Source organism: Canis aureus, chromosome 26, assembly GCF_053574225.1.
Source record: "Canis aureus isolate CA01 chromosome 26, VMU_Caureus_v.1.0, whole genome shotgun sequence".
In the NCBI taxonomy this organism is placed as follows: domain Eukaryota; kingdom Metazoa; phylum Chordata; class Mammalia; order Carnivora; family Canidae; genus Canis; species Canis aureus.
The window spans coordinates 37,822,535-37,846,088 of record NC_135636.1 but is presented as its reverse complement, the minus strand read 5'-3'; the positions used below and the strand labels follow the sequence as shown (position 1 = coordinate 37,846,088).

At 42.2% G+C, this 23,554-nt stretch overlaps 1 protein-coding gene across 2 annotated transcripts; it reads right to left on the bottom strand.

Moving 5' to 3' along the window:
- Nucleotides 1-978: 978 nt before the first annotated feature.
- On the bottom strand, nucleotides 979-21,735 carry YWHAB (tyrosine 3-monooxygenase/tryptophan 5-monooxygenase activation protein beta). Of its 2 annotated transcripts, XM_077873303.1 has the most exons (7): nucleotides 21,548-21,735; nucleotides 17,435-17,490; nucleotides 7,805-8,107; nucleotides 5,510-5,633; nucleotides 4,247-4,410; nucleotides 3,266-3,361; nucleotides 979-2,949 (listed from the first exon to the last, which is right to left on the bottom strand). In XM_077873303.1, exons 3-7 carry the CDS (start codon nucleotides 8,096-8,098, stop codon nucleotides 2,893-2,895), a joined length of 735 nt encoding a protein of 244 aa, XP_077729429.1. In that variant the 5' UTR covers nucleotides 8,099-8,107; nucleotides 17,435-17,490; nucleotides 21,548-21,735; the 3' UTR covers nucleotides 979-2,892. The 2 variants fall into 2 exon arrangements, with proteins under 2 accessions (XP_077729429.1, XP_077729430.1); XM_077873304.1 differs by lacking the exon at nucleotides 17,435-17,490 and having other exon boundaries at nucleotides 21,548-21,732.
- Nucleotides 21,736-23,554: the final 1,819 nt, after the last annotated feature.

The window sequence follows — 23,554 nt, the reverse complement described above, 5'->3', positions numbered from 1 at the left end:
CTCCACGCTGGGTGTGGATCCCAACTAGGGGTTGGGTCCCACAACCCTGAGATCATGACCTGAGAGGAAAGGAGTCAGATGCCCAACCCACTGAGCCACCCAGGCAGTGCCCCCCCCCCTTCACCCAAGTTTCTTTTGACTAAGCTTTTCCATCTGCTTCCCATCAGGGTCACTACTGTTCTATGGAGACAGTAGGGCCCTAACAGTACAAGGCAGTGGGGGATGGCCCCAAGCTGAGCTTGCAGCCTCAAGCTACCCATGGTGTGGGGGGCATTTAAAAGAAAATGCCAGTGCACTGTGGGCCAGTAATTCTTCCCAGGACTGCCCCTTGCCTCTCACAGGGACTCTCTTGGTTCCCTACCACTGCGAAGCAGGTAGCCTCCCACTAACCTTTGCTTGGGTGTGATTTCAACAGGTTAAACAGCTCAGAAGCTAGTCTACTTGTGCAGCATACAGGAACAAGCAAGCAGCAGACTAACAAATCTTGGGCTGAAAAGTACCCTGATTTTTCTATCACCTTATGGGTGTGGAAGTTTTGAGCAGAGGGGGCAAATGCCATGAGGACACAGAGCTGCAGGTTCCAAGAAAGTGTTAGAACAGGACAGACTGGGAGAACCCCGAGGACGACCAAGCCTCATGCAAACATCTCTCAAAGGCTTGGTATACATTTAAGGGTTAAAAAGAGGGTGTGTGTCTTAAATGGCATGCAAACTAACTTTCCAGAGCAAATCTTAGAAATTTAGCTACAAAAGCAGTGTAACACCTAGATGGTTTTTTTTTTTTTTTTTTTGCGGAGGGTTGGGAGTGGCTGTTTATTAATGGTTATTTCTGCCCCTTTACAAACACCTTGACTTCTGGTTCAAAACAGGATGAAATAAAGATGTTCCCCACTTTGAAAAAAAAGAGTAGAGCCAAAAGGAAGTGTGGTCAGAAGAGGTAGCTGGTTCTGGCAGTGATACAGATGGCGCCATACATTAGTTCACAGGCAACTGATAAAATTTTTTATTTCACTTTGAATTTTTACACTTTTCCTGATTATTCGGTGTTACGGTGGAAACTAGAACTGTTTAAAAGACATACACAAATCTAGTACATCAATAACTGGGGATTTTTCTTTTTTATCTTTTTTTTTTTTTTTTTTTGCTATTCTATTTTCACAACCACAGGTGTGCTTGCTAGGCAATATAACCGTCACAGAAGCAAACGTGAGGCAGAAATACTGGTAAGGAAAAACGAAGCAAGAAAGAGCTACCAGATATACAGACAGGCTCGTTCCACATTCACTACTGCATTTTCAAGCGCCAAGTATTAACTGCACGTTTTTGTTCAGCTAGAAAGGGGGAAGGGATTTTTTTTCTTTTTTTTTTCTTTTTTTGGTTTGTCTTAAATCAGTGCATGAAGATTTCTTTTCTCATTTCAGCAGATGGACAAACAGGTGGACATTACAGCAACGTGGAATGTTCAAGGGAGAAGGGTACTGTGAGACTTGGTAGGCCTGGCTATTCTGGACTCTCCCCATTGCAGTGTTCATGCAACTTCCCTGCATTATAGGGTCTTGTTCAGACAGGTCTGTGAACTTGGCTGGAGGAGCACACTTGGGGGATGTGGTGACAGGTACTAACAAGCGTTATCAGGGCTGGCTGCAACACAGGGAGAAATCATGGGTATTGAAAAACACTTTTTGATTCAGATTCTTGGTCGGACTGAAGAGCAAACAAGAGTGCTGAGAACTGGAGGAAGTCAGAGCTATGTGCTGGAAGCTCTTAACTCTCTGAAGCGAAGCCTGCTGACCAAAGTGCTCGCCGACCCTGCTCACCCCCTCCAAGCCCCCACCTGGCCCATGCCAGATTAAACAATGGAGAGAAGACAAGGACAGAATTCAAAAAGAAAAAAAACGTAAGGAAGCAGGACAGATGTTTAAAGACTGAAAAGAAAAACCAGAGTCAACAGTCAAAAAAAGGACAGGGGGAAGAATGTTTCGATTTCAAAATTTAAAAGCCCCAAGCTAGAAAGCACTCAAAGGCTGAGTACTTCTCAGGTGGAAGGCAATCTCTGCAGAACATTACTCTTAAAGGTATGACCCAGGAAACAGATATGCGGCTTTTTTCCTTTTCTTCTCTAGGTCCCAGTTACAAGGGAAACAGATTCCACTGCTAGAGCGCAAGGTGCAAATCAGTAAGATGGCTACGGGAAAGGGGTGCTAGTCACGTGTTTTAGGAGCACTGGACCTTTTTCATGGTGTCAAACCCAATTATCTGCCACAAAGAGTTCAGGCTACTTCAGGCTTCAAGTTTACTCGGAGGAAGACACTGGACATCTGCAGTCATGAACTTTTGAGTGGCAACAGCCCAAACTGGCCAAGTGTCTGTAATCCCTCCCAAACAGGCAGAATGACTGTGAGTTACTGTCACACTTGAATGTCACAGGACAGGTGTCTCACTCTGCGTCCCAGCTTCACAATATAATCTCTATAGCTTTCTGTACAACTTTACAATGGAACTGTTATTTCAGTGACTAGTTTGATATCAGATTAAACTTTCCAAAAAGTTACACATAATTCAGATCTATTTTTTTCTACCAGTAAGAGTTCTGCGAAGTTACAAAACCCCATAATCACAGTGTTCAGTTTAAAAAAAAATTCAACACACAGTAATCCTGTCAATGTTAATCAAAACCAAAACTTCAGAATGCCGTGGCATTTATGTGACCAATCTGAGTTTTAGATACAAACACCAGCTGTTTATCCCGTGGACCATTTTGCTAGGCTGAGGCTGTGAAAAATTGAAAGTCGACGTACGACTCTTTTTTTTTTTTTTTTTTTTATCATCGCACAAAGGGATATATGTGGAGGGTACAGAGTGACACTGAACAGATCACGAAGTACAACAGACATTAGTTCTCTCCCTCCCCAGCATCTCCTTCATCTCCCTGGTTTTCCGACGTCCACAGCTGCAAGAGAAAAACAGAGCTATAATCAAAAATAGGGCTACTAACATTCACTCAGGGAGGTAGGCCCAATCTGGGCCACCTTGTCTTGCGCTTAACTGCATTAAAATTCTTCCTGTATTACTGCAGCCAGTGAGGACTGCAAAGGGCAAAACTTTAGCAGTCATTTATAACCAATTTAACAACTTAATACTTTTAACTCTACTTACAGGGTACATATTCCCTCAAGTCTTGGGGAACAGTGAATTCTTAGATCAGTGAGTAGGTACAAGACTATATAAGCCCTCCAGAAGCAGTCGTGTAAACCAGCAGTACTTACAGTGAGATTGTCCCTAAGCAACTGCATGATCAGGGTGCTGTCTTTGTAAGACTCTTCATTCAGTGTATCCAATTCAGCAATTGCTTCATCAAAAGCCTAAAACAAAGAGCCTTTAATAGAGCTGTCACAGGTTCTCTGGAGCTAGTTTAGCCTAGTTTTTTTTCTGTTAACGAATATAATTTCTTTTCCTGTATGGGAGCTGAACTATTATGACCTTGTCTGCTGGCTGTATAAGCAAACAGGTAATGTATGTTTATAAAGCACTGACCAACACTGACACAAATTACCAGATAAGAACTGGATTGTATGCGATGAAGACGGCAGGCATTACTGTCAACCCAGCACAAATTCACATCATTTTCTAATGGCCAAAGACACTATTGGTAATCCTTTGTTTCTTTACTAAACCTCAAAAGGTCTGGATATAAGGAATAAAGGGAGAACAGAAGTTCATACCACTAAATCTGATTCAATTAAGTGATGGACCTTAGAAAATTCATTTCATCTACTTTCTCCAAATTAAAAAAATTGTTAAATAACAGTATGCATGCTGAAAGACTAAAACCTGGTCTGACTTCTTTCATTTGCGTAGCTGAAACATCAAATCTTGCCACAAGGAATACAATACATAATGGAGGCTTACAGAGCCCAAAGTTTGACAAGAAACAATACGCTACCTTCCCCCTGAATTTTCTACAACCACCAGTAATTACACAATGAAAACAAACAAAAATCAGCAGGGTGTATTGAGAAGAAATAAAAAAGTGACAGGTCCATATTACTTTCACAAAAGATCTATTCCTATCTCCAGAACATCTTGTACCCTTTTTCTAAAAAGCTGTACCTTTTTAGATTATATTTTAAACTTACACTAAAATTTTATGAGAGAAGTCTAAGACAGGGAGTTGTTAAATTCAGGTAATAATAAGAAGTTACTAAAAAATGAGCAGTGTTTTACTATGACCAGAAGGTCTTTCTCACCGTTTTTGCCAGGCTGCAAGCCTTTTCAGGAGAATTTAGAATCTCATAGTAGAAGACGGAGAAATTCAGTGCCAGGCCAAGTCGAATTGGATGTGTAGGCTGCATTTCTTTCTTACTAATTTCAAATGCTTCCTGGTAAGCCTGCTGGGAGTTCGACACAGTGGCTATAAGAAAGACAAGAACATTAAAAGGGAGTTTTTACCTAGATGCATCACATGCTGGACCACAATCCAGTTATTTTACCATACCAGGCAGGAATGAGGAGTGATACTAATGAAGGATCAGTGTCTCCATCATCTGATTAATAATCATTTGTTAAATGTTTATTCTAAGCCAACTACTACATTAAATGCTTTGGGGGAAAGCAACAAGTATAACAAAGTATACTAAAGCAGTTTTTAAGAAATACAGAAATATGGGCAGCCCAGGTAGCTCAGCAGTTTAGTGCCGCCTTCAGCCCAGGGCCTGATCCTGGAGACCCGGGATCCCTGCATGGAGCCTGCTTCTCCCTCTGCCTGCGTCTCTGCCACTCTCTCTCTCTCTGTATCTCTCATTAATAAATAAACAAAATCTTATTAAAAAAAAAAAAAAAGAAATAAACTTTAACAAGATAGAACATGGGAAACAATATGCTCCAGTAGAAGAATCATGACTTGAGAGAGTCAACAGACCCAAACTTGAATTCCTAACTCATTCACTCAATGTGGGGCTCGGGCTTGAATAAGTAAAACCCTGTGAGCCTTGGTTTCCTCATCGGAAAAACTGGCAGATCCTCACTGGAACTCCTAGAGTTGTGTAAGGAACAAATGAGACTCTAAAATACTTGGCACACAGTAGGCACTAAATAAAGCAGACCTATAGTTATTACCATCACAAAATGCACGTGATAAAATAAATGCATTGCTATTTACTATGGTGGTTTTATAGTATCAGACATTTTAGTTTTATTTCTGAAAAGAGAGATACCAAATAATTCTCAAGATCTTTTTTTTTTTTTTTTTTAAGAAAAAGATCTCTTTAAATGCACTACTATACCACACTTTTAATGCCCTCTGCACTTTCCCCTTAGATACATTGTTGTCAACTCCCATGACCCTATTAATCACAGGTCAGCATAATGCTATGGTCTTTTAAATTCTCAGTACTATGATGTTCATGAGTATGCTGACCAAAGCAAAAACTGTTTAAAATGATTATGAAGGAGGACTGGCTCCACTATTGGTCAAATTTCTTAAAAAAGAAAAAAAAAAAAAAGTTACTTACTTTGTTTATTATCTCCGGATGCCACCTCCGAAAGATATCTAAAATAATCTCCTTTCATTTTCAAGTAGAACACCTTGCTTTCTGGTTGTGTAGCATTGGGAATAAGATATTTGTCCAACAGCTCCTAAAAAATGATTCACATTCTGTTAAGACTCTGGAAATATTACTTATAAGATGTTAAAACTATGTTTGAGATTCAAGACACACTACCACATCTAAATAATTTTGAAGATTTAAAAAAAACATAATTTCCATCCAAAGCTTTTAAGTGGTTTTTCAGCCCAGGTCCTAACAACAGATGCCTGCATTCTTCTGTTAAAAATCTCTTTGACCATCCACAAGGGGTTGATTAAAGTACAGCCATACAATGGAATGCCACGTAAGGCCTTAAAAATGATGATGCAGAACTACACCGATAACATGCAAAGGTTCTCAAAAGAAGTCTGAGTGAAACAAAAAGATTATAAGTACCACATGAATCCTATTCTAATATTAAAATATGTATGTGTACACACAATAGTTAAGTGAAAACTCCTCAAGGATATTTATCAATATGTTAATAATGGTTCTCTACATGATAGGATTAGAAATGATTTTTACTTTCTTATTTATACTCTTCCACCTGGTCACCGCCCCTTTTCTTTTTTTCTTTTTTTTTTTAAACAATGAACTTGTATTACTTCTGTAATTTAAAAAAGAAAAAAAAAATCTTTCCCTTTTGGGAGGAAAAGGGGATAATGGATCAAAACTGCCAAAAACCAAGTTGAAAATCAGACCTGGGTAGAAATCCCTCCTCTGCAGCTCTCTATCTGTGCCCCTGGACAAATTATTTAAGCACCCTGAGCCTCAGTTTTCCCGGCTATACGATGGGGAAGCATAATAGCCATCATCTAGGGTAGTTATGAGGATAAATGAACTACTGTACATAAAGCGCTTAACACGATGCCTGGCACGTAGTAAGCACTCAAAAAATAGCTAATACTATTATTAATAATAAATTCCTTTAAACATTTATGCTTACAACAAAAGCAGTTCTGAAGGAGTCCAAGCTTCGTATACAGAGCAATATTTTCGAAGAGTTGTTTTAGAATGTGGCATCCTGAAAAACTGGTTAAGAGGCAGTAAGTACCATGCTTTTCTTCACATTCTTTCAGATGCTCTTAAAAGCTGGTCTACATTTCAGGAATTATGGAACTTTCTCGCCCTTGGAATGCATGCCATACTTCATCTGAATACCAGATGTACCTAACATTCAGGAATTAGTGCACCATTAACAAACCCCCAAATTACCAACAGGCAACAAATTTAGCCATGACACTCTTACACCATGAGTCTAATAAGAGCAGTTCAATGCAAAAGCTTAGTTGTAAGGGGATTTAATCAATCAAAGTGAGAAGATGCAAGGGGCAGTAGTCATTTTAATACTCTGCAGACAGACAGGGTGTAACTCCTATGGGTTAGGGAGGAGTACTGCCTGATGGCTGACAAGCTTTGTACTGGTTTTCAAAAGAAAGGTGTCATGGGCAGTAATTCGGAGAGGCAGCCAGCAGGGGAGGAGGTAGATCCACAAGTGTGAATTCCTTTTCCCTTCAAAGCAGCCCTCACCGTTCATTTTTACCTGATTTCACCTGGAAGAAAAAGAAAGTTCCCAGTGGGCTCAGGATGTGAGGGAAAAACAATATGATCATGATTTGCTCTAGGATCCGCACCCCTCCCACCCAACCCGACTGTGGCCAGAACGAAATAGTTACAGATCAATCATTGGACTAAGGCTTATATAAAACCCAGGAGAGGACAATCCCCAAACCACTTATGATTTGGCTTTGGAACGCTGGCTAAACTGACAGATGTGGCTAACTTTCAGGACTTTACATTGTGCAGACATGACTGGGAGAGGATGAACGGTAGCTCGGCTTCTTGCTCTTACCTCCCCAGCTGGAGGTGACATCACCACTCAGACAGAGTAGTCTATCTGTGACTGCACCTACCTGAGATCCTGCCTACGTGGACTCAATTTCTAAAGAAAAGATGGAAGGGACGTGGATTCAGTGCTCCTGTGTGTCACAGGTCTTTTTGAAGGGAGAGGAAAATACCCCACTCATGAGGAGCAACTGCTGTTCAAATAAGAGGCGACAAAAATCACATCATATGCGTAAAAATCAGTTCCGACTGGTTGGCAGCTTTCCAGCATATTCAGACACCTTCCTCTCATGAGCTGTTTGAGAGTCTGCATTTGGACGTTACATGAATACCATCTAGAAATCACCATTTAAAACCGAAACCCTGGCCTCTTACCAGAACATCATTGCAGATGTCCTGCAGCTCGGCCTCGATCTTCTCCCGGTACTCTTTGCCCATCTGCTGCTTCTTCTCGTTCCGCTCTGTCTTCTGCTCAATGCTGGAGATGACGCGCCAGGAAGAGCGGCGGGCGCCCACCACGTTCTTGTAGGCAACGGAGAGCAGATTCCTCTCCTCGTTGGAGAGTTCATGCCCCTGCTCCGTGACGGCCTTCATGGCCGCAGCCATGTCATCATAGCGCTCGGCCTGCTCGGCAAGTTTGGCTTTCTGCACCAGCTCACTTTTATCCATGGTTGTTCCCTGGAATGGGAGCGAGAGAGAAAAAAAGAGAGAAAGCCAGCGTCAGGCTTCAGGGCCCCGGAAATGCACATGTGACCCTTCTTCCAACCCACAGGCAAGCATCAGATGTAAATATGAAATGCGTACTTGCAAATGCCCTCGGCGACACTGAACATAAACACTTATGGGTAATAAGTACCTCGCTAAGGGTTTTTTTTGCCAATTAATTCTCCCAACAGTCCTAAAGAGTAGATATGTTCACAAAAATCCCTTCCCTGTTTTCTGAGCTGAGGAAATGGAAGTTCAGCAAAGGCAAGTGACACACCTGGTAACACTGCTCAGAGACCAAAGGCTCAAGTCTCTCTGTCCCCATGAGCCTGATCTGCCTCCTCAACACACTCAGGCTGCTGAAGAATCATTTCTTCAGAAGCTTATGCTAAATACATGTCCTTAACTTCTTTCAAAAACTGTCTGGTTTTGACCAAATCTGGTTTTTCCCCACAGTATTGGGAAAAACACCTTAAGTGTGAGGATTGCTTCAATTAATCTTAAAACAAAGACAGGACTTTAAATGTTACATCTGGCAGTGCCCATCAAGCAATAGGAAGCTAAAAAATAGCCATTTTTGTCATACCTTCCACTATTTGCTAACTTAACTTGCAGGACACAATATAGACAAGAGCATAAACTATAGGCAGGCAGATATGGCTCCTTCTAGCACCAGCTCTGTTAACTTACTAGAGGAGTACAACCTTGGTCACCTCACTTAACCTCTGAGAGCTTCAATTTCTTTACTGGAAAGTAACAACGTTACCAACTCTCCTGGGGCTACTGTGAGAACAAATGACCTAATCTACATGAAGGTGCTTTGAAAGTTTCCAGGATTGTATACAAATATCAAATGCCTATACAACTATCAGGGACCAATTTTCTATATGGTGTATAGGCTGCAAGAGCTATGAGTGTATTCATGATGCATAGCAACAGAACTTCAAACCATAATTGAGTGTATTTAAAGTTTTTTCTGAAATAGACAAAAATTTTAGTGACTTCAGTTTATCAAATCCTCCATACTTACCAATCAGTAAAAACTCCTTAAATTATTCACCTCACCTTAGTCAATTCCCCACTTTAATAATCACCATTTGTAGAGAATGCAATAATTTTTGGATAATACGTAGCTAAAAAAAAAATTGTTAACCACTAAGTTTTATGCACGGTTAGCTTAAATTTCGAAAATGTCCATCTGTGCTACAGTGCAAAAATACACCACTATCTTAAAGTATAATAAGGTAAATACTACTTTAAATAGTAGTAGAAATATCAGTATTTTTATAACAATTCTTACAGGGGCACCTGGCTGGGTTAGTCAGTAGCTTGATCTTGGGATGAGTTTGATGAGTTTGAGTCCCATGTGTAGAGATTACTGAAAAATAAAATCTTTAAGAAACAAAACAACCCAAACTCTTTCATTACTATATACACAATATCACAATCTAAGGCTTTGAAAACAATTAGTAATTTTAAAATAGCAAAGAAGTAGAGCCCTTCCTCACAAAATGTTTTTGCCTCAAGTCATTTTTGTATTTTCAAATGATAAATCCTATAAGATAGACCCGTCACATGTTTTAAATGGAGCACAGGGTAAGAGCCCCCCAACTGTAGACAACCAAGGAGTTATTAGTTCTCTAAGTTCAGAACTACTGTTTTTTTTCCCCATGGTTTATTATCCAAGTCATACTCGAGCTGCATCCTACATAAGGCTAATTCTAAGCTTCCGCTCAGTGAAGCAAGTCTCCCCTGATCTGCCTGACATCTTCACCCACGTCATGAGAATGAGACTGTAACACAGATAATAATCCTCACAAAACATTCCATTTGCTCTCCTACATTTCCTGGCAGCCCCAGGCACTCAGGATGGGTCACAGGGTTAGTTCTGTTACAAAACAGGAGAAATGATACCATTTCCAGGCGAAAACTGTGAAAAGCCTGTATATTATTTGCCAGACTCTCTTCTCTGACATCAGCTACCTTGAAGGCCATGTGCTGTAGACAATGTGCTAGTGCCTGTAGCCTGAGTCCCTGAGAGACTCTGTTGTACAGACTCCTACAGGCCGGTGCTGGACAGGGCAGTGTGAAGAAGCTTATTAAGTGAAGTCACTGAGATGTTGGTGCTTTTTGAGCCACAATGCACCCTAGTCTACGCTGATAAAAGTACATCAAAAGAACACTATTCTTCAGTTTCAAATTACATACTTTCTCAGTTCATGTTAACTTCCCTGACCACAAAGTCTTTCAAATGGGATAACCTCTATCAGCAAATAATCCTATTTCACTGTTCCTCAAAGTCAGAAGCAGACAGAAGTCAACCTTCAATGAACTTCAAAAATGTTCCAGTCTGCACACGAATTCAAAGTTAGCAGTCACTTAGTTGCCCACTCCAAAGTTCAAACAGCACCTGTGCAACTCTACCAGAAAAGATTCTAATTAATAAAGTATTGGCCAAAAGCCACTTCAGAGCCAAGCCAACCCATGCAGGATTGATTATAAAAAAGTAATGGAGAAATACAAAGGATCAACACTGTTAAATGTTAAAGATGCCATGAAACTCTTTGGCCTTACCAGGCCCCTCCCAAACATTAAAAGTTAAATCATACCTCTCTGAAGAATCTGGACTACTCCTTGGGAGCTCCCAAAGGTACACGCCCTATTTCTCTCAAGATCAAATGTGGCCTGTTGGGGGGTGGGGTGGGGTGGGGACAGACTGTTTTAAGCTTCTTCAGGATCACAGCAAGAGCCCTTAGATACTGAGCCATCATGATATGGTAAGACCAAATGCATGCCTTAAAAACATATATCCATCTGTTTAAAAAATGTTAATTACACACACACACACACAACACTACAACAAACAAAATCCACAGCTAAATGTCCTGATGCCTACTGCTTACATAACTTTTGACTTATATAACACGGATTTTGAAGCAGTTAGACCAATTTCAACAGGAAATGGGTTACACAACACCCAGCAGTTTGGAGGAAGGCAAAAGACAAGGGGGATCTGGAACTGTTCCTATTTCTACATCTGCAATAAGCCTCCTATTCAGTCTCTCCCCAAACCCACTACCTGCGGTCCCCTTCATGTTTTTTATGATCAGACCAATTCTTAAAATTCTGATCAAGTCACTCACTTCCTGCTTAGAGTTCTTTAAAGTTCCTTCCTGCTGATAGTAGTCAGATTTCCTCCTGTCATTGAAGATCTTCCAACCTATCTTCCCAGCTTTTTGCCAAAACATGCCTTCCACACAAATCCGTACTTCTGCCAAAATGGTTTTCTTACAAAACCTGCTTTTCTGTCTCCATGTCTTTGCTCACCAAGCCACTCCCTCTGCCTGCAATGTCCTTTCCCATTTACTCAGCATACAGAATTCAGAGCATGGTTCACATGCCATCTCCTCCATGAAGCCTTTCTTAAGCCGCTAAGCTGGAGATGTCTAATATGACAGCCAGCCACATGTAGCTATTGTCATACGTGGAAACTGTAATATTTTGGATGCATGGGAGTTCAATTTTTAAAAAAACGATCAAAATAAAGTTCACTTGTTTCTTTGTACTTTTTAAATGTAGAAAATTTTAAATTACTTGTGGCTCATATTCTATTTTCTATCGGATAGCACTGCTCCAAGCTGAAAATATTCTCAACAAAGGATTTCATCTATACCTTACTGTCTTAACACATTTCTTCAGTACTAACATTACTTAGATAGATCTTTAAGTCCCTCACAACACCATAAACTCTTTTAGGACGTATCTCCCACAGCACCTTGCACCTAAGCATCTGCTGAATGAACTTACAGATCCCCAAATGAAAGAATAATAAAACTACAAATTTGGCAGAGTTTTCACTCTGCTTAAATAATTCAAAGCACCTATCCTTCACAAGCACGTTAAACTCTCGTGTTTGCACCTCATTCTTTTGTACTCCTGCACCTTACTTCAAAATCAGTCAAAGGCACAGCACACAGAATAGTCAGTGGTACTGTAACGGTGTGAGCACAGCATTAACGTGTAACTTGTTGTATCATTATCTTGTATACCTGAAACTAATGTACCATTGCAATAGCAACTACACTTCAATTTAAAAAAAACAAGAAGAAGAAGAACAGAGAGACTCTTAATCCTGTCCTCACCCTGATTTGGTGCACTTTCAATGACTCTCTTTTGGCAGCTCCATCTAAACCCTACCTGACCTTCAAAGTCCTTCTAGATTTTGGTTGCTCCATGCCTGTCAGGCTTTGTCATCGGCCACTCTCCAGAACGTATCTTTTTCTCTGGCTGGACATCCTCGAATGCTCTATAAATGTCACACTCAAACACCCCTGAAATTGTTTTTTTTTTTAGTTCCTTCATCTAGAATGCTTTCCCATTTACTTCCTATGCAAACTCTATCGATCCCCATGGCCAGAAAGCCTTCCGTGACTACCCCAGTACCCAGTGATGTACCAGCCTGTGAATCCAAATGCACTTGTAGCCTGTTGCACAGTCCAGGACCTACACCTATATGTTTTCTGGTACAGATGAGTAGTGTCCATTTACAAGCAGCTCCACGTGTGTATGTTCTCAAAGGAAAGCTTCACATTTGTTTCTCATTTAATGCCTAACACTGCCAAGCACAAAACTAATGCTCAGACAGGTATCTGTAAACAATTCCAACAAATCAGTTCTGAGAGAGCAGAAAGAACCCAGGATAGCTTTATATGGTACGGCAGAAAGGCAACAAGGCTAGGTCTAAGAGTGGGATGTGGTCCTACAAAGCCATGTGAACTTGTTCAACCTCAGCCTTCCAATCTACACCAGAGATACAGCATCTACCTCAGAATATGTGCTGTGAAGAGATGCAGGGAATTAAAAAATCTTTTTAAAAAATACATAGTGTAAATCAAATGGAAGTATTATTATTCGTCTCACAGTACCTACACATCACTGTTTCAGGCCACAATGTGAGCTTGGATTTTTATTTATTTAATGTACAACCCATGAGAAGGAAAGTAAGTCTAAATTCATCTCCTGCAGGAAGTGAATATGTACAGTGTTAACATTCCTAGGTAAGACTCCACCCTTCAATAGCCTCAAAAGGACACATGTTAACTCTAACACTTTTATCCATTAGTTCCTAATTGAATTTTCTTGAATTGAATGCTAAGAAGTGATGGGTTATAATCAGGACCTACTTTTCTTCGGAGACTTTTTTTTCTTTAGCATTTTATTTATTTATTCATGAGAGACATAGAGAGAGAAGCAGAGACATAGAGGGAGAGGCAGCTCCCTGTGGGGAGCCCAATACAGGACGTCATCCAGAGACAGCGGGATCATGCCCTGGGCCAAAGGCAGATGCTCAACCACTGAGCCACCCAGGCGTCCCTCTTCTGAGACTTTCTACCAATATCCTAACAAGAAAAACATCAGCAAGAGTGCCTTTATTTGCCTTCTAAAAAACCTTAAAAGACTGCAGTCTCACCATCAGGCCTGGCACTAATAACACAAAGACACCAGAGCAAACTTATTAAAGGCTGCAACAGATCAAACCCCATAGTGCACCAGGAGACTTCCTTGTGCTGGGCACAGATCAAGAAGACACAAAGATGCCTCAGAACAGTTCTCAAGCATAGCCACAGGATGATGTCAGATGTCTATCCGTACTTTTTTTTTTTTTTTAAGATTTTATGTATTCATTCATGAAAGACACAGAAAGGCAGAGACACAGGCAGAGGGAGAAGCAGGCTCTCTACTGGGCAGGGAGCCCAATGCGGGACTCGATCCCAGGACCATGGGATCATGACCTGAGCCAAAGGCCGATGCTCAACCACCTAGGCATCCTGTCTATCTGTTCTAAGCCACTGGATACAGCACTTTAGAGGAATGGAAAGCATGTGCTGATTAAATCAGTGGTGCTTAGTGAAAAAATGGAAACAATCTAAATATTTAATAAAGAAGTGGTTAAGAAGAGGGATAGTTGGTACAAGACTATATGGCTGTCAAAAGAAAGGACTTAATGTCATAAATCTGTTAGATACATATCAATAGAAAAAAGGGGAAAAGATGCACAAAAGTATTTCATTTACGGGCAGCCCCGGTGGCTCGGCAGTTTAGCGCCGCCTTTAGCCCAGGGTGTGATCCTGGAGACGTGATCGAGTCCTGTGTCAGGCTCCCTGCATGGAGCCTGCTTCTCTTTTGCCTGCCTCTCTCTTTCTCTCTCTGTTTCTCATGAATAAATAAAATCTTAAAAAAAAAAAAGTATTTTTTTCTAAAATATCCTGAAAGAATGTTATGAAGAATAATTCTAAGGGTGCCCATGAAGTAACAGGATTTCCTTTCAATACATGAAACCTCAAATCTGACTGTAAATGCTAAAACAAGAGTATCTATATGAGCCAACCAAGGCTCTCTATCTCAAAATTCTTGCCTAAGGGATTTCTCTTACTCAGGTTTGGAATACTGAGAGGCCATCTCCCAGTGGCCAGAAGCAGACATCCAAGTATGAGGGAAAAAAAATAAAAATACAAGTGACTACCCATTACCAATTCATATTAAAAAAAGAAAGAAAGAAAGAAAGAAAAGCAGCCTGACAAGAAAATGACCTTCTGAAATAGTATTGAACTTTCAGCTAAGTTTTGTTTTCAAAGAAAAGAACATGCCTTTTTTTTTTTTTTTTTTTTAATAGGCTCCACGCCCTATGTGGGGCTTGAACTCACAACTCTGAGATCAAAAGTTGCATGCTCTACTGACTAAGCCAGCCAGGTGCCATATGCTCAATTCTGAAATACTGAGCTTTAATTGAATTCGATAATTTCCTAGAAATTTAAAATTGAGGATTCCACTATCATGTCAGAATCACTAACCCTTTATTATGAAACATAAGAGTGGAATTTGTTTCTAGGAAAGCCCTACATACTACAAATCTCGGCTTCTAAAGAGAAATTAGGCAATTCTTAGAGTAATTTCTCTGAACCTCAGTTTCCTTAAATGTTAAAAGGAGACATTAGTAGCTATCAAGGATGCACAAAAAAATTGGCTAGATGGCACTGGTTGGAGCAAAGGCTCAATAGACACATTCTTTTTGTTTTAGTTTTGTTTGGGGGGGGGGGTGACAGAGGAAGCAGGAGAGAGAATCTCAATCAGATTCCACACTCAATGTGAAGAGCCCGACTTAGGGCTTGATCTCATGAGCCTGAGATCATGATCTGAACTGAAATCAAGAATAGGACACCCAACCAAGTGAACCATCTAGGAACCCCAACACATTCTTACTCTTATGCTACTTCATAAAGATGTAGTGCCTATAATTTAATGTGTGTTGAAATCACTATGAATGAAAACATTACCAGTAGGTCCAAGAAAATTCTTTTCTTGAAATTCACAAGAAATACAATTAGAATAGTGCAGATCTCACCTCTGAGAGCCTACACTCCCCCAGTAGGAACAGAAGACAGCACATACTTTAGAGTTATAAAGCTTCTCTTTGAAAAAACAACCAACTAGAATTAGAGAGAAGAGGTTTAGTTCAAAAGTGGCTGGGTCCTAACTGGTTTTCTGGGCTAGAGAGGTTCTTCCAGGAGAGACAAAGAGAACTCCAGGTAGGGACAAGAAACACCGATGTATGAATAAAGGGCACATTATGTTTTTCTAGATGAAACTAAAGAAATCAAAGGCCAAAGTAGATAAAGAGATACGTACAGTCACAAATCTGGAGAGAAAACTGACAGGAGCATCTTAAAAATCCAGACTCACAAGTTTCTATGGGGTAAGGAACTGACAGTAAATTCTGACTAGCGTTCACAGTCATACCATTCCAGACCGAGCACCCACAGCACCATAAGGCCAAAGTTACAGTTCTGGAGTCACTCCACTGAAGGAAAAACAGATGCCAAGCTACAGCAGGGGGGACTTGAGAAAGTCATGGGGCCAGGTGGTTAGGGGGTGTTACCCAGAAAAAGTTAAGTACTCCTAGCTCTTAAAGAAAATTACTGACTGAAAAACACCCACTCTTAAAAAATGTCTGTGTGCCATTCTACACACACAAATTCAGTCCTGTCAAAAACTTAACTCTGAACATTTGTAGGCTGTTAGAAAATGAAACACATCATGTCCTAAATACAAAATCATTAGTACTCATGTCCAGCAAACAGAATTGTGGAGGGAAACTTCACTTCCATCTCAAAATCTCTTCCCTCTTCCACATTGGTTGTTATGCCCAAGTAGTGAAAACTAAACTTTAAAAAATGGAAGTATTAAGTGATAATGCCCAAGGTCACACAATGTGAATCAGCAGGTAGGACAATAAATTGATCTTGTGGCATTTGATCAATCCCAAAAGACAATATGTTAATTCTCATCCATAAACACAGCTCAATTGGTCAATTTTGTGAATAGGGTTCGAAAGCTTTGAGCTCACCAACATAATGAAATGACCCAGCCCAATTTACCGGTACCACACTCCAACACTATAGGCTACCACATCTGTGAGTCTATCTTCTCATGCATAAAATAGGCAAATCTATTTAATATGGTTCTTGGAAACAGTAACTTAGTTCATGATGCAAAATACTTAAGTCTCTACACATTGTGAGCATTCAAATGGCAGCCACGAAAAAGTCTAATAGATGTGCTTAGCCAGGAAAGGGACAACTTACTACACACCTCATTTCTTTTAAAACTACATGGATTTCTTTAAAGACTTTTAAAAGAAAAGCATGTGAGCTTACCTATGCCTATTCCTAAAGTAACACTTAGCAGAACTTACTGTAAAAGTCTTTATTGACTCCCACTGGATTGAGAGCTTAAGGTAAGAACCCAAACTTGTATCTTTGGGCACCCAACGTGTGGCATAATGCGTGCCATGCTGAGTATGACTAATATGATCAACTGATGCACTTTTTAAAAGAAGTGAACAAGGCTGTTATTTCCTACGTGGACAGAGGTAAGTAGACCACATCTGACCTATAAAATACAGACTATATTTATCTCTGCCTTAGTCTACTTTAGAATAGAGCCACCCCAGCTCCAATCAGGAAACAACAGTAATGCTTTTTAACCAATGTTTTTCAGCTACCAATTTTTATATTTATAAATTTAGACTGAGTTTCAACAAGCCCTTGGAATACTTTCTCTCCATCTCCTCTTTTAAATAGTCCATACCAGCTGACTTAGTAAACATAACAAAAATACCCATCATTTATAGTTTACCCAAATATGGAAAGCACTGGGGCTTTATTATCAACTCATTTAATCCTAAGTATCCTATGAGGTAGGTGCCACCATCCCCTTTTACAGATGCAAGGAGTAACTTACCCAGGGTCACACAGGTAAAACTGGTACACACGCTCTCCTCTATGTGGCACTGTCTCCTAAAGACCAATTAGGAGTCTCAGTACTTACTTTTGGAAGAGATAGAATGAACAATTTTTCCAAAAAACCCATACAAAGTTATTACAGTGAGGTTTCAGGGATCGGCCTTAAGTTAATGTATCTAGTTTTAAAAATCAAAATAAAATTAAGTTAAAAACAGCACATGCCGAAAGCTCAACAGATGTTGAACAAACTTTAAGGTGAGGTTTGTGGGCAAATAACAATGGCCAGGCCTCATTATCTACTTCATTGTCACCCCTGTCCAGGTCAAGGCCATTCAGAAATAACTTACTGTTGGGTCTCTTAAGGAAAACAATGAAATAAAACTAACAGGAAAAAACTTACATAAGAGAGGACTGGCCAGATTATTAAAAATAATAATAATAAAAAAATTAAAAATCCTCTCTCTAACCTATAGTTCGCTGTGAATGACTTGTTCTCTTGAGGCCATCAATCAATCTCATCTCACTATAAGTACACATTAGAAACACATAACTATGCCTATATTAGAAGATCTTTTAGCCCAGAAAGCAGTAAGCTTTCTTACTTGGCTTTTAGCACACGTATCCCAAAATAGAAAGTACTTTAGTCTCTTTTCCTCCCAAAGTATTCCCCTTAGAAAAACTCCTTTAGAATCCAGCTCCAACTGTTGGTTTCTCCCTCATGACATACAGATGACTTACCAGAACCATATTCATGTAAAGACCAAGATGGTTGTAATGCTTAAAAGTTGCTTTTATACAATGTATTTTTTGCTCCCTTGCTAGTGTGAATTATCTGTCACCTCTCCCTAGAAAAATGTAGGAACCAAGGAACGCAAAGTCCCTCTAGAGCAAATCTTAGTTCAATCTGGGATATCCTTATTCCTTAAAGGAAAACTGCCCAGTTTGATGCCACTCAAAAAACAGGTACCTAATAAGACATTATAATTTACTATTTTCCTTATCTCTTCCTCCCCAACAAAATATGGGGAAAAAAAAAATCTAAGAATCTACAGAAAAAGTAGTATGGTAAACCAAAAATTAGTGATGGGGAGTCCTGATCAAATTCTGTTAGATGAAGAACCAATAATTAGATAAATCAGCATGGCACAAAGTGATGAACTTTCTCACTAATATGAGGCAAATGCTAGAAACACTGTGTTTCTCACAAGCTTGCTTCCTGACGCACACCAGCAATATCATCCCCTCATGCCAGGATGAATACAGTCCCTCCACTAAATTACATTCTATGTACCTTCAAAAATAGCTAAAATTCTTGTTCAAACACATTTAAAGAGGACACGTGTAAAGAAAAATTAAGAACTAAATGATGTTCACATGAAACATGTTCCACTGCTGGTAGCCACTTATCATTAGAGCCAGATTGGCACTTACCTTGTGCTATGTGTGTGTACTTCTGAGAAAATTATTTAACTCTTGTGCCTCAGTTTCCTCATCTGTAAAATGGGGCTAACAGTACTTACCTATCATTGGTTCTTATGAAGACTTCATTAATATGCATAAAGAGCTTAGAACAAAGTGTGGCACAGAGCAGGCAATGTGGTAACTGTTATTATTATTGACTAATTGCCCTGATGCTACCTCATCAGCTGGCGAATAAATCAAATGGATGGATTCTATGTGTCTATGCTATACAGCATATAGATATATGCTATATCCAGTCTCTGTATATGTGTATTCTTGGATATGGTCAAATAACATTTACTAAACACCTACTGTATCCCAAATGCTTATTTTAATCATTGCGCTTGTCATAACAACACAACAAAGACTATTACCATTTGCATTGTACAGGCTTAGAAACCCAGAAGATGCTGTACACAAAATAAAGTTCTATAAGAACATCAATTTTTGAAAGCAAAATGTATACAAAGCAGGGATGGGTCTCATCAGAATGCAGCTGGAGGAAAAAAGAAAGCCATTAATAGTGAATTCTGATTTAAAAAAAAACAGCTTATACTTAACAGTTTATATTATAGTTTGTAAAAAAGCTTCAAGACAACTCTGAGACAGAGAAACTAAGAACCAGAGATTAAGTAATATGCTGAAGACCCCACAGCTAGAAAACGCTGCAGGCTAGACCTGAATCAAATTTATCTGACTCCAGGTCCAGTGCTCTGTCTCTGTATCCACAGCCAAATGGGCAAAAGGCACTTTTCGCAGTAGCTCAAATCTCTGGAGACTCTGCCACCCGGAACAAGCATCATGGGAATTTGCTCAGCCTGGTTTTATGGAGGCTGCCTCCCTGATCTATAGAGCTCCAATTCTAAAATGGCTTCAACATAACACAAGCACTGCATGATGGGAAATGTACAGAAGATTATAGGGTAGGAGCCATACTCCAGGGGCTTACAGTCCAGAAATATTTGCTCCTGATGAATGAGGATATTCAATCTAAAAATTAGGTGTGTGGTCTAGGCCAAATTACCTTATTTCTCATAAAGACTTCATCTGTAATATGGGTGAATGGTTTCTTATCTCACTGAAAAACGAGGTTAGGAAAATCATTCAGCAGTTGCTACTGGATTACTACTCTTCCATTTGGAAGACCACACCCAAAATTCTGTAGGGTCTAATAAAAACTGACAGGTTTTACCCTCACCATCTTGCCTGCTGCTAAGGAAACAGACCCAAGAAAAATGAGGGCTCAGACAACTGAGATATTCCTGAGAAATGGGGTGTGATAAGGCAGTCGAGAAGAAAATCACTAGGAATCAAGCATTATTTATGCATATACATTTCCAAAGAGAAAATGCAAAAAGCTGAGTAGCCATGTGTCCAGTTCTATAAACTGCCTGTGTGTGTGGCTTTATATGAACAACTATGACACAGTGAGAAATGCAGACAATTTTCATATTTTTTGAAAGTGCTTCATCTTTCTGGATCCTGTGGCCGCCTGATTTTGTATGTTCGTAACATCCTCTCGCCAAATTCCATCACCCACAGAGAGTAGGTAAAATCAGAGCCTGATGCTGTCTAGTCTTACCAAAGAGAAAAGGAGTGAAGGCAAGGACAAGAGCCATGCGTTTTTATAGAAAGGTTGGCAAATTGTCTTACCAATACTGCCGCCTTTGAAAACCCCATTACATGCAGTTCTCCATTTGCAATAGACAAAGATGTACTCAATCCTCTGAAGAAAAGGGGCCCAAACCAATCCTACCCCTTCCCTACCACCAGGGAGGCCACCAGGCAAATTTCAATCCTTAAAAAAAACAAAACAAAACAAAAAAAAAACGTGCTAACACACAGTATGGGGGAATTTGGGGTGAGGACACAAAAGACTTTGGCATTAAATGACGGTAAATACCGTGGGAAAACACTCCGATTTTCAGCTTCTGATTATTATTATTATTATTTCCCCCCCCCTGGGGATCAGACCTGACTCAGTAAGCGGTTCCAACAAATGCATTTTCTTGATGCAGACCTCAACCCTGTGTGCTTCTCAGGGGATCTCAGGTCCTGCTAGATTTCCAAACCAGCGAACGATGATGAAATGGCTTTACTGCAAAGTGGGAGGGGGGGTTTTCCCTCTGCTCTCTCCCAAGGTTAAACCCCTTGCCCAGCCAGGGGGTAGTCAACAGAGGCCCTGGAGCTCGAAAACCAGCCCATATTTAGTCAATTTTCAATTTCTGGAAACCAGAAAGCAAGGAGCGGAGGTGACAGGGCTTAAAGGGTCGGCTTTCGCCGCCCAAGGAGCAGGGAGGGGTCGCGCGGGCATCGAAGGCAGGTGGGGAGAGGGAGGGCCGGGGGTCCGCGGCTCGAGGTCCCTTCCGGCCTCGCACTGAGCCGCACCCCGCCCGCAGGGCAGGGCCGCAGGCGGCGAGGGCCGCCCGGGCCTTTCCCAGAGCGAAGGGCCCGGCCCCGGAAACAGGGAGGGGCCGCGGCCAGGCCGGGCCCGCGCCGCAGGCGGCCGCGCGGGGCCGAGGAAGCGGCGCGCCGCCCCCTCCCAGGGCCCACCCGCGGGGTCGCCCGCGTCGCTGCGGCGGGCGCCGCCCCGGGGGGAGCTTCGGCTTGGGCCCCCAGGGGCCCCGGGCGGACCCCGCGCCGCACTCACCGCGGGAGGGCGGCAGGAGGCAAAGACGCTTGCGAGCGAAGCTCCGAGCGCGGGGACGGCTTCCTTCCCAAGCCCACTCCTCAGGCAGCGGCGGCGGCGGCGGCTGCACAGGCGGCGGCGGCGGCGGCGGCGGCAGCAGCTACCCCGGCTCCGGAATCGGCGGCGGCGGTGGCGGCAGCTCCACTTCCGCTCCGGTCACCACTTCCGCTCCGACCCGCGCTCCGCCCCGCCCCTGCGCCGGCTCCCCATTGGACGAGCCGGGCACGGGGTTGCCCCGGCCGCCCGAGAGGGGCGCTGACGGAGGGAGGAGGAAGGGGCGCGGAGACCCGGACGCGGCGGACTGGAGCGAGGAGGGGGCGGGCGGACGGGGGCGGAAATGGAGGCGGCGGGCGGAAAGAGGCAGTGGGAGACGAGAGGGCGGAGCTGGGGGTGCGGGGTGCGGGGGTGCAGGGAACCCGGCGGGGGAACCCGAGCCGACGCCGGGGTCATCGCCTCCCTCCCTCCTCCAAAAGGAATCGCCGCCGGGTCGCAGGCGGAGGTCAGTCCCCTGTGGCTGAGCGCTCCGGGAATGCGGACATGGGGAAGGACAGAAATGGTTCAGCCTTCAACCTTCGCTTAACCGTCCCATCAGCCCTTGGAAGGCGCTCGTCGTGTTCTCCTTTTGTGGACAGGAGAGGCCGCGTGAAGCGCCAGGCATCTGCAGGCCTCGACCGGCCGAGTCTTTTGTGTTCATTGAAGCCGGTGCCCCTGATCCCTTCGTGGAGGCGCGCCCTTCCCAAGGCTCCCAGGGGAAGCTTCAGGAAAGGGAACCGGCCTCTACCGCGCGCGCACACACACCCCATTTAAACTCAGTCCTCCAGAGTGCCCCTCACCTCCTCTCCCTCCCTCTCATTCATTCTCTCAACAAATATTTATGGAGCAGGCCTTGTGCTTAGTGCTGGAGACGCAGCGAGCACGAGACAGCCCGGCCCTGCCGTCTTGGGGGTTTACAGTCCGGTGGGAGAGAGAACAAAGTCAAACAGGCCTTTGTCATCTGCTTTGCTCCTCCTTAGCTGAATGATAGACTTCTAACTCATCACCCTAACCCTCAGCCCTGCCCCCATCCAACTGCCAAAGCATCTTGAAAGAATGCCGGTCTTATCTTCCCATCCTTTTGGTGATTACTGAGACCTGGAAGACCAGTGATAAGCTCCTGGAGTGTGACAGTCTGAGGTCCTCCAGCAGCTGCCCCTAACCTTCCACCTTTCCCTATTTTCCCTCCATCATGAAATCCTATTTCAGTTGGATGATGCCTTACCCTCCCCGATATGCCAGCTCCTATATTTCTAAACGATTTGTGTTCCTTGCCAACATTTTTACAAAAGATTTCTGTTCGCACAAAAATCTGCATCCGGGCCTTGACTGGCAAAACGGTGTCCACATTTCTGTGCGGTGACAACTGGCTGAAGCCATGGAGTGGCCGCCCACTCTAGGTCAGGCATAGACTTTTCAAAGCTCCAGGGTCCCCTCCTGACCTGAGTCTGCTTTTCTTATTAATGTTATCTGTCCTGTGCCAGTGACCCTTACGCGTTTAACTTGAGCGAAAGAGAGGGTTATGTAACGTAAACAGCATGGATTTGAAGTTAAAGATCACAGGATTTGAGCTGTGGAAGAGTTTCCCCGTGCAAAAACTTCTCCATGGGGATCCATCTTTGGAAAACCAAAAAGATCAGTAATCTAGAGATTGCTCTGCTTGGAATATGACTTAGTGGAATCTGTGCCTTCTGCCCCATCCAGAAAATGCCTTGGTGGGTCAGAGGGCTCATGATAATTATACCCAAATGATGTCGTCAACACATGGAAGGAACAGAAGTGCCCTTTGCCAACATTCCCGAGTGTACTAACTGGTTGTATGGATTACCTGCTTTCATCATCTCTGCATTCTAGGCCAGAGGACAGCAAACCACAGCTATTAATTGACAGATATAAACATATTAAAATACAACGTGGCCAATGCAGCCATAGGAA

Bases quoted from the DNA above. Each gene is read 5' to 3' on its own strand.
- YWHAB (XM_077873303.1), bottom strand. From the start codon at position 8,098: ATGGATAAAAGTGAGCTGGTGCAGAAAGCCAAACTTGCCGAGCAGGCC. The intron at 3,362-4,246 runs GTGAGAAAGACC...TCTTTGTTTTAG, and splicing joins CTTGCAGCCTGGCAAAAACG to GCTTTTGATGAAGCAATTGC. The intron at 2,950-3,265 runs GTAAGTACTGCT...TTTCTCTTGCAG, and splicing joins TGCTTAGGGACAATCTCACT to CTGTGGACGTCGGAAAACCA.